Source organism: Leucoraja erinacea, chromosome 20 (assembly GCF_028641065.1).
Source record: "Leucoraja erinacea ecotype New England chromosome 20, Leri_hhj_1, whole genome shotgun sequence".
Taxonomy (NCBI): domain Eukaryota; kingdom Metazoa; phylum Chordata; class Chondrichthyes; order Rajiformes; family Rajidae; genus Leucoraja; species Leucoraja erinaceus.
In genome coordinates, this window is record NC_073396.1 from 35,977,086 (window position 1) to 35,996,647 (window position 19,562).

Here is a 19,562-nt window from a genome sequence, read left to right on the forward strand (position 1 = left end):
GACAATTTTACATTTATACCAAGCCAATTAACCTACAAACCTGTAAGTCTTTGTAGTGTGGGAGGATACTGAAGATCATAGAGTGATACAGTGTGGAAAACAGGCCCTTCGGCACAACTCGTCCACACCGGCCAACAATGTCCCTGTTACACTAGTCCCACTTGCCTGCGCTTGGTCCATATCCCTCCACACGTGTCCTATCCATGTACCTGTCTAACTGTTTCTTAAACAATGGGATTGTCCCAGCCTCAACTACCTCCTCTGGCAGCTTGTTCCATACACCCACGACCCTTTGTGTGAAAAAGTTAATAGGATTCCTATTAAATCTTTTCCCCTTCACCTTGAACCCATGTCCTCTGGTCCTCGATTCCTCTACTCTGGGCAAAAGACTCCGTGCATCTACCCGATCTATTCCTCTCATGATTTTGTACACCTCTATAAGATCCCCCTCATCCTCCTGTGCTCCATGGAATAGAGACCTCTCCCTATAGCTCAGACCCTTGAGTCCTGGCAACATCCTTGTAAATCTTTTCTGAATCCTTTCAAGCTTGACAATATCTTTCCTATAACATGGTGGCCAGAACTGAACACAATATTCTAAATGCAGTCTCACCAACGTCTTATACAACTGCAACATGACCTCCCGACTTCTATATATACTGTGAGTGATGAAGGCCAATGTGCTAAAAGCCTTTTTGACCACCTTATTCACCTGTGACTCAACCTGCAAGGAACCATGCACCAGTACTCCTACATCCCTCTGCTCTACAACACTACCCAGAAGCCTGCGAATTACTGTGCAGGTCCTGCCCTTGTAGACGTCCCAAAATGCATGACCTCACGCTTCTCTGTATTAAATTCCATAAACCATTCCACCACCCAACTGGCTAGTCGATCCAGATTCTGCTGCGATCATTCACAACCATCTTCACTATCTGCAAAACCACTAACTTTTCTATCATCAGCAAACTTGCTAATCTTGCCCTATATGTTCTCATCCATATCATTGATATGGATGACAAACAGTAATGGGCCCAGCATCGAATCCTGTGGCACACCACTAGTCACAGGCATCCCCTCTGAGAAGCAACCTTTCATCATTACCCTCTGCTTCCTTCCATGGAGCCAATTTGCAATCCATTCATCTACCTCTCCTTGGATCCCATGCAATCTAACCTTCCAGAGCAGCCAACCATGCAGAACCTTGTTGAACGTTTTACTGAAGTCCATGTACACAACATCTACAGCTCTGCCCTCATCAACCTTTTTCGTCACGTCTTCCAAATATATCAATCATATTTGTGAGGCATGACCTCCCACGTACAAAACCATGCTGACTATCCCTAATCAGCCCTTGCCCATCCAAATGCCTGTATATCCTTTCCCTCAGAATACTCTCCAATACCTTACCAACTACAGATGCTAAGCTCACTGGACTACAGTTCCCAGCATTTTCCCTGCAGCCCTTCTTGAAAAGAGGTACAACATTTGCCACCCTCCAGTCTTCCAGCACCTCTCCTGTATTTAAGGAGGACTTGTTGAAAACCCACGCAGTCACGGGGAGAACGTACACATTCCATGCACACAGTACCCGTGGTCTGGGTCGAACCCGGGCAGCAACTCTAACGCTGCGCCACCGTGCCACCCTAATAAAATGCTTAATATTTTTAAATGGAAATGTCACATGAATTGTAGATTGCAAAACTAGAGCGATGACATCATCGTAGCTAATAAAATGGATCCAGTGAGCAAGGATATCATCTCCTGAGCAAAGTGCCGTGAGACATGTTCGAGTCGCAGCTGCTCAACTAATGATAGTGACGCCTGGCATGGATGAGTAAATAACTAGTTAGGCTGGCGCCATGTTCTTGTTGATGGAGTGTGGGAGCAGATCCAAGGACACGCTCATACCTCCAGGCATAGTTGGGACTAAGCACTGTACTGAAGAGATGTGTGCTTCACATTGATCATTAAATTAGATTTCAACCGAGTTAATCACTTCAACTGAGTATAAACTCTTGAGGCAGCTTCATTTCTCATGAAATCACAGTGACTCCATTAAAATGCTTGAACATTTTCATTACTCTAGTGGTGATATGTGAAGCTAATAAAGCTGTGACAACTGAGTACTGGAGGATTAAACACTGCCGAGACAATACAAAGTTATGGACTTCATTTGGTATTTAAAGACAAGCATGCTCATTAATATAAATTTGGCTGAAAATGACTAATATCTGCTGATATTTCATGTGGATTGTGGGGCTGATCACAATAGCCCATGAGCTGGGAGTCGCCACACACAATACAACATCATTGTTTTTGAGTGACGTGTGCTGTTCACGCTGTAACTTATGATGCTCATTAGATACACATCAGTCTGAACAAGGGTCTCGACCCGAAACGTCGCCTATCCCTTCGCTTCATAGATGCTGCCTCACCCGCTGAGTTTATCCAGCATTTTTGTCTACCTTCGATTTTTCCAGCATCTGCAGTTCCTTCTTAAACATGCTCATTAGAATGATCGTTATGAAAAATCCAAAAAACTGCAGATGCTGGAAATCTGAAATAACATGTGTAGGAAACAAGTGCAGATGCTGGTTTAAATTGAAGATAGACACAAAATGTTGGAGTGACTCAGTGTCCTGCATTTTGTGTCTATAAAACCTAACATGTTGGTTTATAGCTCTGTCAAAGGGATCCTGGACCTGAACATGTAAACTATTTCTCTTTCCACAGAGGCTGACTGATCTGCTGAGTGTTTCCAGCATTTCCTGTTTTGGGAATGATTGTTGCATCTCACCAGCAAGAACTTACTGTTCATAACATGTACTCATCACCACAGGGCAAATGCTTTGAATGGCTTACATAGTTTAAAACTGGCCTGCATCTTTTAAAGTAAGGGCTGGTGCTTTAGTTTAGTTTAGTTTAGAGATACAGCACAGAAACAGGCCCTTCGGCCCACCGAGTCCATGCCGACCAGCGATCCCCACACATTAACACTGCCTTGCACCCACTAGGGACAACTTTACATTCATACCAAGCCAATTATAGCAACATTTATACCAAGCCAAGCCAAGCCAAACCTGAACGTCTTTGGAGTGTGGGAGGAAACCGAAGATCTCAGAGAAAACCCATGCTGGTCGTGGGGAGAAGGTACAAATTCCATACAGACAGTACCTGAAGTCAGGATCGAACCTGGTTCTCTGGCGCTGTAAGACGATGCCACCGTGCCGCTCCTGGTCCTCGCCCTTTATTCATCTCTGTCAAGTTGCCCGTCCTTCTGACAAAGTAGCTGGCATTGGCAGGTATTCAGCATCCTCCCTTCTTGTCAGGACCACCACTAGCACCATTCATATTACCTTGGTCTCCAATCTATCACAAACCATTGCCTTTGCACTCTCCACCCCCCCCCCCCCCCCCCCCCCCCCTCATCCCCACCACCCTCATCTCTCCACTACTTAAAATATGTTTCTTTCCTCACGTTTCCTGCTCTGATGAAAGATCATTGAGATGGAACTTTAACCCTGTTTCTCTCTCCAGAGACATCGACTGAGTAATGAACATTTTCAGCATTCCCTGGTCTTATTTTGAAATTGTGTGTTTGGAACAGGGTCTGAACTTGTATTTTTCTGGCTGAAGGGATACTATTTTTTCTCTTTTATGGTTCTTGGATTCCAAACTATAAGTGATATAACAGGCTGTGGACACAAGGAACTGCAGATGGTGGTTTACCAAAAAAAAAGACACAAAGTGCTGGAGTAACTCTTCTTGTTCTTGTTCTCGGTTCTTGGGTCCTCCAAAATATTCCAACTGGAATTTAAACTGGAGGTGGTAACTCAGCAGGTCAGGCAGAATCTCTGGAGAAAATTGACATTTCAGTAGACAATAGACAATAGGTGCAGGAGTAGGCCATTCGGCCCTTCGAGCCAGCACCGCCATTCAATGTGACCATGGCTGACCATCCACAATTAGTACCCAGTTCCTGCCTTCTCCTCATATCCCCTGACTCCGCTATCTTTAAGAGCCCCATCTAGCTCTCTCTTGAAAGTATCCAGAGACCCGGCCTCCACCTCCCTCTGAGGCAGAGAATTCCACAGACTCCCAACTCTAAGGACGCCACATGATGGCAGCCTCTGCCTACAGTCTGTCTGGTTTTCTATCTTTTTTTTATTTTTAGTTTGTTTAAAAGTACGTCTTGGAGGATTTTTTAAAGTATTTCTATGTGGGGGAGGGGGTAGGGTAATGGGGAAGCAGTTTCTCAGTCACTTCCTGGCGAGCATGTTTCTCAGTCACCTCCGAGTCTCATCTTCGCCCCACACCTGGATTGGCGCGGCCTTTCCTGCCGGGGACCGGACCAGAGCTTGAGCAGCGGTGCAGCACTGGATTCATCGCAGAGCAGGCGATGCTTTACCTGGATCGCCGTTTGAAGCTCCGGAGTGTTGGGCCTGCTGCTTCAACATCGCGGAGCTGTGGTTTGCAGAGCTTCCAGCGCGGGCGGCACTGACTTCAACATTGCGGAGTCCTGGGATCCCTTTGCCGAGGGCCGCCAGCGTGAATCTCCGCCCAGCTCAGCCTGTGGACTTCGGGAGCCACGCGGTTTCCGGTAGGAAGTGGCCGATTTGGAAGTCCAAGCCGCTGAGAATGTTCTCCCGTTCCGACGTCGGAGTTCCATCATCCGGCGAGAGGGCCTGAACATCGGGCTGCCCGTAGCGGTGACAGTGAGGGGTTCGGGAGCCCCCCCGACCACGGGTGAACAACAGAGGACAACAGAGGACAGAGGAGGATGACTGAACTTTGGTGCCTTCCCTCACAGTGGGAAACTTTGACTCCACTGTGTGGGGATGTCTATGCTAAAGACTATCGTGTTCTGTGCTCTTTTTTATTTGTATGGCTGTGTGGTGACCACAAATATAACTGTACCAATTGGTGCACGTGACAATAAATGTCTCTTGTCTCTTGTCTTGTCTTGTCTCTGTGTGAAAGTTGTGAGTCTGTGTTTCAGGTCGAGACCTTCATCAGATTTAATAATGAATGTGCTGTATTAATCTATTCATTTTCCAATTGATTGCAGGATGAGGATAAGTAGCCACAAATTACAAAAACTGGTGAATACATCTCTTATGGATAATTTTCTTTTGTCAACCTTAAATAATTAATAACACTTATGTCGATTTGCAGGATAGATGACATTCAGCTGTGCAAAGAAATAACGAATCTAAAGCAGGAGCTCCAGATATTCGTCTCCATTCCAGGTAATTGATGTTTTAACCTCCAATGCTCCTTCAGAATTATGTGGCTGGTTTAATTTTCCATTCAACCACAGTATAATTATAAAGAACTGAAAGCTTGGGGATAGTGAGTCGTTTCTGCTCTAATAAATATCCCTTGGGCTTTTGGATTCTCATGTGCTTTTGGAGCTGTTGACAACTAGATGTATTAGGGCTGGTCACTTGTATTAGGCTGCACTACGCTATTAGAAAATGCTGTAGTGTTCTCTGATCGAATGGCAGTAGTATTTGATAAAAATTAATACAAAAGGAGGAAAATCCAGCTGATGACATTTGTAGAAAGCATTTTCTATCGCTCGGGAAAACAAAATCAGTGCCTGGTAAGTAATAGGATGAAGCATCAAATGATGCGATAACATTGCTACTTGTGAAGTGACAGCATCATTGTAGCCGCACGCACTCGGGGGAAATGAGTCCTAAAGCTTTGCAGAAACTGGAAAAGATTTAATTGTGTTTGCTTCAAAAAAAAAAATAACCTAGAGATGTAGTATTTACTTGTTAACTGAAGTTCTACTTTCATTTGTCAGCAGCTCATGGCTCTCAGTGATGGAACACAATCCATTGTCATTGGAAAATATTATGAAGCTGCAACAATCATTTAATGTCTCAGTCTAAAGGAGGGTTTCGACACGAAATGACACCCATTCCTTCTCTCCAGAGATGCTGCCTGTCCCACTGATGTTACTCCAGCATTTAGTGTCTATAATCATTTACACAATCTCAGTTAAGGGCCTGTGTCATTTGCGCGTAATTTATGCGACATTTACTCGTCATGACGCACGATGCGTGCATGGCGTGCATTACACGCGCATGGTACATGGTGACGTAGGCAGTGACGCACGGTAGCACACGGTGACCCAGGGTTCTGGGATTCACAAAATCTTCGTACGCCATCTGCGTGATGCGCAAATGACGCCCAAGTGGGACAGGCCCTTTATGCTCTTTCAGGAATGAATGGGCAGGAGGGTTTTATATTCAACCCAACAAGATTCACAAACATGAGATCATTGTGAGGATTGGATAGAATGAGTTAGTAAAAGCCCAAGATAAATCAGTGGAAATTAAAACACGGTTTCCTGTGTAATCCACCTGTGGCCAGCATGCAGAACGTGGAGATGGCAGCAATCCTTTCTATGCACTAACGTTGCAATGTGGCAGTGCGCCTGGACCACAGTTCTCAAATTTAATTCCATTGTTTTCAATGCAGCCAACTTTCAGAAACAGAGTTTAATGCATTCCTATATCCTATATCGTACCATTACTATCCTGACATGCAACTCTGCTATTTTACTTAGGTCCCAGAATCTTCCTGGTAGACAGTCTTCTCTTCACTGAATTCAAACGACTTATGTCAGAGGATAAGGAAGTGTTCAAATTCTCTCATCCCGTACCCAATCCCACTCCTCATTCATATCTCTTTCTTGTCATTCTCAGATCAAGATGGTTAAATCTAGGCTCCTATTTCTAATACTAGACTAAGTGGGACCCATTGGGTTCCATTGTCACAAGGGAGGTCTGGTCCCCCAACGCAATATTCCATCACACACGCATAGCCTCCAACTGCGCAGGCGCAGCTGATGTGTTCCTGTTGCGACGCCCCTGATCCCCCCTCCTCCCCTCGTCCCCACCCCCCACTCTCCCCCCTTGCCGTTCCCCCCCCCCCCCCACGCACTCACTCCCCCATCCCCCCTCAACCCCCCCCATCCACTCTTAGCGGCTCTCCCATTGGGCTCCCATTGTGACGTAGAACACGCAGGTATTACTGCGCAGACGCAGCTGATGGGCACGGCAAGTGGAAAAGGGATTTATTAAAGCTTAAATGGAATCAAAATCACCTTATCTGAAAATGTCATGCTTTATTTCTCGAGTTATTAATGAAAATGTTCAATAATCTGGCAAAACTTTGAAATAGAAACTGTCAGCTGTCTTTCGCTGATGATGTCACAATGGGTTTGCGCCGTCTTGCTCGCACTCAGAGTGACGTCACCCACCGTCGGTGGGCTGAAGTGCCTGTTTCATTGCTGTATTTTACACTAGTTTACACTAGTTTACACTAATCCTATAATAATCCTCTATGAATCCTCCAAGAAGGAACTGCAGATGCTGGAAAATCGAAGGTAGACAAAAATGCTGGGGAAACTCAGCAGGTGCGGCAGCATCTATGGAGCAAAGGAAATAGGCAACGTTTCTGAAGAAGGGTTTCGGCCCGAAACGTTGCCTATTTCCTTCGCTCCATAGATGCTGCCGCACCCGCTGAGTTTCTTCAGCATTTTTGTCTACTTCCTGTTTATTGGAATGAAATGTGGAAACACTTTATTAGAGAGGTGAAATTAGCACAGGGAGTGGGAGAATTGTCACAGGGTGTCCCTGGCAGTTATATGCAGGAAGGATCTGCAGATTCTGATTTAAACCGAAGACAGACACAAAACGCTGGAGTAACTCAGCGGGACAGGCAGCATCTCTGGTCCTGAGAGTTATTTTTTGTTATTTATAATTGATGGGGACCGAGGAAAAGATTAGTAAAACACTAGCATTAAGAGGCAGTCCGGAATCACCATTGAGTTACTGGAAGATTGGCAAAAGGCCAATGCAATGCCTGCATGCAGCAGTTACAGGCCAAAATGTTCTCATTTGTTTTGGTTTCATTCCATCGAAGGTAATGGAATCTGAGAGTGAACCTGTGTGCAAGAAGCCAAGTCCTTGTTATCTGTGGTCTGTGGACACTGACGGGGATGTCACTGTCTGCCCAGTTTCCAGGACAGAGTAAGATCGATTGCAGTAACTCCAATCCTTTTGATCACCTTGATTACCAAAAGTCTTTTGACCCATTCTACTCATTAAATTCAAAGGAGTTGGATTTGCTGTAATAAGTAACACACAAATAAGAAAAGCTGCTCAACATATTGAGCACATGATAGAGAGGTTACACTGGAATCAGCTTGGCCACTCCAACCTCACATTAACCTGTGGTACACATACAATGCTTGTGCAGATATATATTTGAGGTTATTGTCGGTGTGTTAACTCAAGCATACTGAAGTTCTACACTAAACATCTGCAAAACTCACTTAAACCCCAACTCTAAATGACTCTGATGAGATAGAAAAAAAATCTTACCTGGTAGTTCTTGGTTAGTGATATTGAAATTCAACATCACCTTCAATAAAGCAGCATAATATTTGGCTGTCAGAACCTAAGTATTTGAAGATCACAAACTCAAAGCTGGTGTAAAACCTCTGGTTTATAGGGCCACAATTGATCCCTATCTCCCTGTTTCCTTCTGAAACAAGGATTACCTGGAACGGATACTTTAATACACTGGAGTATTATCACCAACAGTGTTTATGCAAACTCCTCCAACTTCACTGCCCATTTCAGTGAGGGTGGCCTCTCTCCAACCAGCTTTCCCAGCATGGGGACTCTAACCGCTCAGAGCCATCTCAAATGAGCAGGCTAATTGTTCACCATACTGAAACAGGCGTTGCATTCTGAGGTCAGTCTCAGTTAGTGAATACCAGGAGCAAGGAGGCACCAATTCAAGGATGTTCTTAAAACCTCCTTGAAAAAGTGAAACATGCCCATCACTTAGGAGGAATGAGTAGGAAGGAACTGCAGATGCTTGTTTAAACTGAAGATGCTGGGGTAACACAGCGGTTACAGGCAGCATCTCTGGAGAGAAGGAATGGATGACGTTTCGGGTCAAGACCTTTCTTCAGACACTTGTGATCATAGAATAATTTGTGATCATAGAATGATTAATGGCAAAACATAAGTAAAAATGCTGCCAATATTTACCAGGTCAGGCAGCATCCATGGAGAGAGAAACATAAAAGTACTGCAATCATTGTAGGGTCTGGTATAAATGGAGCCACATTATTTACCTATTACATGATGGTTTCTATTACAGGATCCTGGAATCTTCAAATATAATGTTTGCACTTAAAAGGGATTATAGTGTACATGAGGCTCATTTTGTACTTCTGGGACTGCAACAATTCCTGGAAACTAAAGTTAATGCTTCAGAGAAGATTACGCAGGAAATCTAAATATAACAAAATGGATCTGCAAGTTTCCAGCAGCCTGGTAAAACTTTCCACTTCAGGAACTCAAATATTTTAATAATAAGCAGAGGTAGATATTGTTGCCATGTTTATGTAAAGGATAAATTATCATCTGTAAACTGCATTAAATTAATTTGGAAGCAAAACAATACTTATGCAGTGATATCACAGTCTAAGCACCAGAGCTTTCAAAGTATAGGAAGGAACTGCAGATGCTGGTTTGAACCGAAGACAGACACAAAATGCTGGAGTAACTCAGCAGGACAGGCAGCATCTCTGGAGAAAAAGAATAGGTGATGTTTCGGGTCGAGACCCTTCTTCAGACCCTTCTTTCAAAGAGTCTAAATTAAAGCCTCAAATGTTTTGTTTAATTTTTTCATTTTGTATTATGTCAAATGTGATTATATTTTCCCTTTCTTTTTGAATGGGTTTTTAAAACAGGGATATGTTTCAAGTCCAGTTTTTAATAGCTGGGCTGTTCCTTGTTCGTTTCACTTCATTTCAATGTTTATGAGCATTAGACACATCATAGAAATCTAGCAACAAACAGACAATTTCAGTAAACTAAGTGGTTCCCAAAGGCTCAGATTTTAAAACCAGAAGTGCCAAAGGCAATATAATGTAGCCAATAGGGGAATAATAATAAAATAATAGAAGCAAACCGTGTACCAGCGTTTTAAATTTCAAAACATGTCCATGCTTACAAAGACCTGAAAGGATTGTTAGAAGATACAGTTTTAAATCCAAAATGTAAATAAAAACAAAGCAGGAATTGTAGATGAATGGTAATGCATATTGCAGTATATGAAATATGCAGGCATTGACCTTAATAAATTGGTTGGTAATGGGTTTCATTCAGCTCCAGGCATGATAATCAACTTCTGCCATGCATGTAAAACGTGCCCTGGATTTCAGCTTCCTGCTGATTCAGTAAGCTTGTATTAATTAGTTAGAATATAGAACAGTACAGCACAGGAATAGGCACAAGGAACTGCAGATGCTGGTTTACAAAAAAAGGCACAAAGTGCTGGAGTAACTCAGCTTGTCAGACAGCATCTGTGCAGAACGTGGATAGGTGACGTTTTGGGTCAGGATCCTTCTTCAGACTGATTGTGCTGGGGGAGGGAAGAAAGCTGGAAGAGAGGAGGGGCAGGACAAAGCCTGGCAAGTAATAGGTAGATACAGGTGAAGGGGGATTTCAACAGGTGGTTGGACAAAGGCCAAAGATGAAAAGACAAAACAATTGAATTGTGAATTGTGAAGCTGGAGGAAGGAATGTAGGGGAGGGGGAGAGGAAAAATAGGTGCGGGTCCAGTTGGAGTGCAGGGAAGGGGTTAAAAGACAAGGGGGGTGAGTGGGGGGGGGGGGACGGGGGGGGGATTGGGGGGGGGGGGGGGGGGGGGGGGTGAGGGTTGATGGTACTAACCTAAAATTGGAGAATTCATTGTTTCTATCATTGAGTTGTAAACTACCCTAGCAGAATATGAGGTGCTGTTCCACTGGTACACGTGTGGCTTCACTCTGGCAATGGAGGAGGCCCAGGACAGAAAGGTCAGTATGGTAATGGGTAGGGGAGTTCAAATAGTTAGAAGATGGGAGACCCAGTAGGCCTTGAAGAACCAAGTATAAGGCTCCAGCAAAACAGTCATTGATTCTACGCTTGGTCTTGCCGATGTACTGGAGCCCGCATATTGAACACCTGATGCAGTAGATGAGGTTAGAGGAGGCGCACCTGAACCTCTGTCTCATCTGGAAGAGCTGCTGGGGTTCCTGGATGGAGGTGAGGTAGGGGGAAGTATAGGGACAGGTGTTACATCTCCTGCAGTTGCAGGGGAAAGTCCCTGGGATGTGGGTGGTTTGGGTGGGAAGGGACGAGTGAACCAAGGGAGCAGTCTTCGTGGAAGGCAGAAAGAGGCGGGGATGGGAAGATGTGACTGGAGGTGAAATTATGTTGGAGCTGATGGAAATGTTGGAGAATGATGTGTTGGATGCGGAGGCCGGTGGGGTGAAAGGTGAGGGCCAGGGGAACTCTATCCCTGTTCCGTCCACAGGGAGGGGGAGCGAGGGCAGGACTAAGAGTTGAAGAGGAGACACAGGTGGGGGATCCATCTATGACAGAAGGGGAAAACCCACATTTACTAAAGAAAGAGGACATCTCCTAGAATAGAACGTCTCAGCCTGGAAGCGGATGTGGTGAAGATGGAGGAATAATGAGTAGGGAATAGCATCTTTGCAAGAGGCAGGGTGGGAGGGAGTGTAGTCCAGAAAACTGTGGGAGGTGGTAGCTTTATAGTACATGCTAGACTAAGTGCAGACCCATTGGATCTGCCCCCCCAACGCAATATTCCACCACTCACTTGTTCCCCCAACGTAACCCGTTCCCCCAGCGCAATATTCCACCAGCATGCATAGCGCAGGCACGGCTCATTTCCCCTCATTCTCCAGCACTCCCTTCCCCTCCTCTTCACCCTCCCGCTTCTTTCCCCTCTCCTCCTCCCCTCCCCCAATCACTCCCTCACCTCTCCCTCCCTCTCCTTTCCCCTACCCTCAGTCACTTCCTCCCTCCCTCCATAACTACTCTCCCCTCTCTACCCCCCTCCTATCCCTCTATCCCACCTCTCCCCCAATCCTCACCTCCCCTTATCCTCCCACTATCCCTCGTCACCTCTCCCTGTCCTCATATCCCTCTATTCCGCACCCTCTACTGCCCCCACACCCCCTCCTCTTCCTCTATTCCCCACGGATATTGAAATTCGGCAATGATGTCCCACCGCTGCCATGAGGTTCCACCGCCACCACGGCCCCATCGTGGCGAGGCCTCACCACCGCGGTCTCGATGCCTCCTGGAGCGCCACGTAGAAGCCCGGCCGGGGCCTCGCGGGTAGAAGCCCAAGTCAGGCGAAGCGGCCGACGGCGCCCGCGGCTGGGAACTACGGAGGGCGCAAAATGGCCGCTCGCCCGCTTGGCACCACGGAGGTGCCCGCAGATGCAGCTCTAGCCAGCCAAGCTTTATATTCTCCTCGCTGAGTGCCACCCGTGACTGACAGCGGACACGGCCATTCAGTGCGGCGATGGTGCGGGAAGGGGCGTCACTGTCCCGGCGACTGACAGGAGAGGAGACCAATCTGCGCATGTGCGGTTTTAAAGATTTTTAAACCTTAATAACTTTAAATATATACCATCGATCGGAACAAATCGTGTTGCCCTTGTAGCACAGGAGAATGTGAGTATAGTGGTGGTGAAATAGCGAAGCACTCTAGTGTACCGTTTTTGCGCAAATAGAAATAAACGCAAAACCAGAAGGTCAGAGTTTGAGTTATGTATAGATAGAAGATTAGTCGATAGTCTGTCCCCTGTGGTGGAGACATAGAGATCAAGAATGGGGAGAGTGGTGTCGGAGATAGTCCAGGTGAATTTGAGAACAGGGTGGGCGTTAGTGATGAAGTTAATGAAATCTACGAGTTCTGCATGGGTGTAGGAGGCAGCCCCAGATGCAGTCGTCAATGTAGTGGAGAAACGGTTCGGGGAGAGGGCCGGTGTCCGCCTGAAAGAAGGAACGTTCCATGTAACCGGGAAAAGACAGGCACAACTGGGGCCCATGCCAGTGTCCACGGCTACACCCTTAACTTGGAGAGAAGCCAAAGGAGTTGTTGAGGGTGAGGGAGTGTAATCGGAGTGAAATCGATTGGTCTTTATTTAACATTACCTTGCTTTCGATGTTATTTACAGAAAAGGATAAAGGCAAAGAGGACAAACAGAGGGAGGATATACTGATCCAGAAAATCCAGAAATTGGTGGAGAAAAGGGACTTCCTGGTCGAAGATGCAGAAGTGGAGAGATTAAGGTCATTTGATGGTCACTCATTGTATTGACTTTTTTTCATACCTATTTCAATCTCCACGTAGAATAAAAGGAGCATGGAACTGGTCTCCTTGACAACACTGCTAAAGATAGACACAAAAAGCTGGAGTAACTCAGTGGGTCAGACAGCATCACTGGAGAAAATGAATAGGTGATGTTTCGGGTTGAGACTCTTCTCCTTTAATTATTATTAATTCATTATTGCCCAATTTATTTATAGTACTAGCAGTAGTAAATTAAAATAAATGTGATCTGAACAATGTCAGAGTCTATTATCAATGCCTAATTAACCTTGTGGTGGCAACTTTGTGAACTACTGCAGTTGTTTTGGTGAAGATACTCCCTCAGTGGATAGGGAGTTCCAGGATTTAGACGCGGAGACAATGAAGGATTGTGAACATATGGCGGTTGTGACAGGGGCCTTTGTTCATCTTGCTGATGGAGACTGGGGAAATACCGCTGGAGTAGCCAGCAGTGCTCATGGTGAAGGGAATGAAGGTTACATAAAAACATAGAAACATAGAAATTAGGTGCAGGAGTGGGCCATTTGGCCCTTCGAGCCTGCACCGCCATTCAATATGATCATGGCTGATCATCCAACTCAGTATCCTGTACCTGCTTTCTCTCCACACCCCATGATCCCTTTAGCCACAAGGGCCACATCTAACTCCCTCTTAAATATAGCCAATGAACTGGCCTCAACTACATTCTGTGGCAGAGAATTCCAGGGATTCACCACTCACTGTGTAATTTTTTTTTTTCTCATCTCAGTCCTAAAAGATTTCCCCTTTATCCTTAAACTGTGACCCCTTGTCCTGGACTTCCCCAACATCGGGAACAATCTTCCTGCATCTAGCCTGTCCAACCCCTTAAGAATTTTGTATGTTTCTATAAGATCCCCCCTCAATCTTCTAAATGGGTTTCGGTTGGTGGGTGCAGTAGAAACAGTGTGTGCACCTTTTTCTCGAATATTAAAACATTCATGACATTTGATGCTGGCTTGTTTATGTTACTCTGTGTTAATGGGTGAATTAAATCAATACATAACCTTCCAGATTAGTCTATCATGGGGCCAAGGCCAAGGCTTTTTTTGCTAAACTCCATATAAACAACATGCCATTTGGTCCTCTTGGAAACCTCGTCAGAAAACTCTATCAAAAATTTGAGAGACACAATTTCTCTTTCACAAAGCTGTGCTGACTATCCATAGTCAGTCCTTGTCTGCCCTAATGTTGGTAGATCCTGTCCCTAAAATTCCTCTCCAATGTTACCCACCACGTATGTCAGGCTCACCAACCTGTGATCCCTGGCTTGTTCTTGTACCTGACCCTAGTTTCCCCACAAAGTCTAAGGACACGCTGGGTCAGAACCTGAGGAGATTCACCTTAACCTCATTCTCGCCATGGACTCCGGCGACTGTGCAATCCTGCTCCTTCTCGACCTCAGCGCAGCATTTGATACAGTGGACCATACCATCCTAATTGACCGTCTCCGGTACAGGATTGGTGTTGATGGTATTGCCCTGAGCTGGTTTGTTTCCTACCTAAAGAAACAGGAGTTTCTCTACGAACATAGGCAATTCTTTCTCCTCCCCAGCTAGCCTTTTCTGCGGGGTTCCACAAGGCTCCATCCTAGGCCCCATTCTCTTCTCTCTCTACATGCTCCCCCTCGGCCAAGTCTTTCAAAGGCATGGCATTTCTTCCCACTGCTATGCAGATGATACTGAGCTCTATCTCCCCCTGAAACCCAACAAACGGTCTAATTTAAACAGCCTCATGCACTGCCTCGATGATTTAAAATGTTGGATGGCTCAGAACTTCCCCCAACTTAACGAGAGCAAGTCTGAGGTCATCCTACTCAACCCCTCCGACCCCATCAAAACAATAACAGGCGGCCTTGGAAGCCTAACCTCCTTAGTCAAATCGCATGTCAAAAACCTTGGCGTGATATTTGACTCTGCATTAAAGTTTGATAAGCAAGTCAACTCTGTGGTAAAACCTGGTTTCTTCCAGCTTCGTACAATAGCTAAAATCAAATCAATCCTCAAATTCGACGACCTTGAAATAATCATCGACGCATTCATCTTCTCCCGCCTTGACCTTGCAACTCCCTATACATCAGCCAATCATCCCTGTCCCACCTGCAATTGGTCCAAAATGCCGCAGCAAGACTTCTGACGGGTACCCGTAAAAGGGACGACATCACCTCGATCCTGGCCTCTCTCCACTGGCTCCCAGTACGGTATAGAATCAACTTCAAGCTCCTCTTATTCATATAAAAAGCCCTTAACGGGCTTGCCCTCCCCCCATATAAAAAATCTTCTAACCCACCATTCTACCTGCAGGTCCCTCAGGTCAGCCGACTTGGGGCTACTGACTATCCCAGGGTCTAGGTTTAAGCTCAGGGGTGACCGCACTATTCCAGTTGCAGCACCTAAACTGTGGAATAGCATCCTGCTCCTCATCAGAACTGCCTCCACCAGCGACTCCTTTAGGTCACAACTCAAAACCCATTTCTACTCCCTAGCTTTTTTGAGCCCCTCTGAGGGGGGGGCGCTGTAAACAGTTTATGTATGTATTGTTAGGTCTGTGTACCGTTGTATATATCACATTAGTACCTGCACTGATGTGAAGCGCTTTGGTCAACATGAGTTGTTTTTAAACGTGCTATAAAAAATAAATTTATTCTTCTTCTTATTATTATTATTATTATTTAAGACTGGTAGCATCTCCTCTTTTGTAATTCAGCTATGGTTCAATGCATTGTTACTCATTTCCCTCAGTTCCTTTTCTTGCATGACCATCTTAGATGCAAATCAAAAGATGTGTATCCTAAAGGTGCAATGGCAATATGCCAACATTTAATAAATTAAACATTCATAAATCAAGGATGACCCATGTCTGATATTTAAGACTAGAAAATGATTCTAATTCTATTTTGTGGGAATTTATTCTCACAGAGAAAGAGAAGAAGACAAGGAAATGGAAGAATTCCTCCAGTCAAAGTTAAGACCACTAAAACATGTAACTAAAGCACCTCTGGGTAAGTCAAGATTAAAACAAGTCAACTTTGAAAACAGCTTTAACCTTTTGATTGTCACTTTGATTGATTTTCATTCCAGGCTCTTCTGACATCCAGGCCCTCTTCCTCGCTCCTCCTCATTTCATCGTATGATAAAAGGGATCTTGGCATCATCAGCTGGTCTTGGCAATCTTTGCGTTGCCCAAACTGCCTGAACCATGTTGCTTGCTATATGTTGGAAACACACAACAGGTCAGGCAGCATCTATGGTGCGAGGGTCAGAGTTGGCTGAAGACCCTGCTTCACAACTGGGAAAGAGAGTTTTATGTGGTAGAGAAAGTGGGGTTCTCTACCACATAAAACAAAGGATAGGGCAAAGTCAGTTTGTCATTGTGTTATGTTGCAGAGGTCATTTACTCTTGGGATCTTAGGAGACCGTGGCATTGATTTGTCAATGTTGCGGGGATGCAGGCAGCTTCTGCCGGGTGGGTACTCTGTTTGCAGCAACTTCTGGATGGTTGAGTTAAACGCTCTGGTTCAACTGCACATTGTCCTGGGCTGGCCTATATTTTAATGTAAATATATTACCTGGCAGCTGCAATTCTGGGAGGAAAGCCAGGGCAAAGGGAATATCTCTGATAGTGTCAGGCCAGGATTGCTCAGGGGATTCCAATATTTATGGAGCTGGCTGCTTAATAGATTAATGAGAAGAACTGCAGAGAATGATAACAAGCAGAGGGATATGATAACAATGTGGAATGCGGGCCAGAGCTGTTGCTGAACCTGAAACCAGAAGGAGAATGCAGGAAGTGGCCAACAGGTGGGGCAGTGTCTCTGGAGAGAGAAATGCTGAGTTAACATCACAGATGAACTGTGACAGTTCTGGTATAAAGACTTAGAGGGAATATTGATTTCTGAAGGCTGCAATTGTCAATTTTGCCAAAAGTCAATATCAAATTTACAATGAACTTCATTGTAGTAGCACAGAAGACCATGGACATATAGTGACTGGGAGAATAAGACAGGAAATTGACCCGTGGGCTGGATGGCGAGGGCAAGAGGAACATTATTCTTGCTTTGCCAGAAGAGCGGTGAGAACAAAGAACAAAGGTGCAAGAAATATAAGAAATACTGTCAAGGGCTCGTGTTAATTATGGTGGAGGATATGGGAAATGGAAGAAATCTCACAGGAACGAGTGTGGAAAGTCTCGTCATCAAAACAGATGAAATTGAGATAGAAGACCTGGGAGAATGGAATTGGCATAAAAAAGAATGACATTTGAGTTCTATATGAGTGGAGGAAGCTGTCAATATGTGGGAAAGAGAGTTGACGGCCTGAGTAGGAGTGAAACGAAAACCGTTCCATGGGTTCCAGAAAGAGACAGACAGAGCTCAAGCCCATGCAATTTAAATCGACCTTTAATTTGGAGAAAGTGAGTGAAGGAAGAATTGTTCAACATGAGAATGTACTTTCAAGCAGGTGAGTTTGCTGGCAGAAGTGATCAATATCCAGCTGTATTCTGATCAATATCCAGCTGATCCAGAAGTGATCAATATCCAGTATTCTTTGATTACCTTTCTCACTACCAAGAGCTCTGTCAATTTTTATGCCATCTACAAAGTTATTAACTTTACTAATCTAATGCCCCTGTCCCACTTGGGAAATCTGAACGGAAACCTCTGGAGACTTTGTGCCCCACTCAAGGTTTCCATGCGGTTCCCGGAGGTTTTTGTCAGTCTCCCTACCTGCTTCCGCTACCTGCAACCTCCGGGAACCGCACGGAAACCTTGGGTGGGGCGCAAATCCTCCTGAGGTTTCCATTCAGGTTTCCTAAGTGGGACAGGGGCATTAGTGAACATAGGTTGCTCGCTTTATTTTTAAACATGGGAACCGATTATGTACTTGAAATAAAATCCCACTATTTTCATTATTTTAATATTGCAGACACACCAAAAGAGATATCGGCTGTTAATGAACCTCCTCCAAACAAACCATCAGTCGCCAAAGCTGGAATGGCCTTAATCAAAGATTGCTGTGGAACTACGCAATGCAATATTATGTAGTTCCCGCTAATTATGTTTGCATCTCGTCTCTCAGTGTTTGTGAAAGAGATTGGCACCCAAGCTGGATGAACAGCTGACCATACCATACTGTGGTACAACACTGCATTGAAGTGAGTCTGCCCTTCATGCATGGATCACAAACTCTGCATGCTGAAAAGGAAAACGCATCTTGTTTCCAGTGGTAGAATAAGAACTGTTTTTTATACCTGGCATGTGTGATAACAAAGTAGTTTATGAAATTGTTCCAGAGGTAAAAACACGACACAATGCACACACCACGTTTAAAACCTCCTACCTACACTGATAGGATGTTACAGGGCTTGCATGGAACAAATCTTCAAGGCTTATTTCATACGATTCTCTAGATTCTGCCAGGCATTTCAGCTTGGGACACCAAACAATTACAACACTTGCCGTGAAAGAGCACATTCAACTACTGAAAGTCAGGTAACCAACTTTTCAAATTTAAACCCAGTGACTTTACATGCTTGGAGACAAATTCTCTTCTGTAGAGACCAAGTAGAGATTGTGATGTATCATATTTTAAAATGTGTTCTTATTGTGTTACAATCAAGTGTTTCCTTATTGATAACTAGGGGATTGTTAATGTACTATAAAGGTAAATTGAGATGTGTCTGTCATAGAGCAGCAGCATTGATAAAACTTTGCAAGTTAGTTCTGAAATAAAAAGATCTAAGAATTCAAGAGTTGGGGTTTAGGGAAAAGATATTCATCTTTGGGTGGGACTAAAGTTGTGTGGAGGTTGATCACTGTTAAAGTTGAATTTCTTCCCCACGTTCTTTGAAGTACGTAATTAGATCAAATAATATTTATATTTCTTATTTATATTCTTGTTGGCTATGTTTGAATAAAAGTTTGTTTCCTTCCTTTGTGCACCACTTTCTATGCTCAGCACAAAAGCAACTGGTTACTGTCAGGCACTCGCTGTAGAAGGCAAGAAAGAGGATGGTGGGCTAATGAAATGTGACAGAACCACGCAATGCTAAAACTAAGTTTAAAGCATATTTGCACTCACCTGAACTTAGAGGAAAATAAACTTTTGTCTCTCTCCCAACTAATTGTCGTCCTTGTGTTTAAATGCTATCAAATTCTCCAATATTTGTCATTATTTAATGTTGAATCTTTTATCTATTTCGAAGGTCTATTTTAATGAAATGTATAATTATCGAAAAGTGATTAAACAGTTGTGTGTTTAGATCTTGAATATAATAAAGTTATTTGCTTGGGTATGAGACTTTATTTTATT

At 44.4% G+C, this 19,562-nt stretch overlaps 1 protein-coding gene across 1 annotated transcript in view; it reads left to right on the plus strand.

Annotated features, from left to right (window-relative positions):
• The window catches only part of LOC129707083 (bMERB domain-containing protein 1-like), a 58,545-nt gene extending 38,983 nt beyond the window's left edge, over positions 1 to 19,562 (plus strand). The window contains exons 3-6 of the mRNA XM_055651861.1: positions 5,179 to 5,252; positions 13,079 to 13,193; positions 16,170 to 16,252; positions 18,177 to 19,562. Of these exons, the coding sequence (XP_055507836.1) occupies positions 5,179 to 5,252; positions 13,079 to 13,193; positions 16,170 to 16,252; positions 18,177 to 18,295 (391 nt within the window). The 3' untranslated portion in view covers positions 18,296 to 19,562. The remainder of the gene's footprint in view (positions 1 to 5,178; positions 5,253 to 13,078; positions 13,194 to 16,169; positions 16,253 to 18,176) is intronic.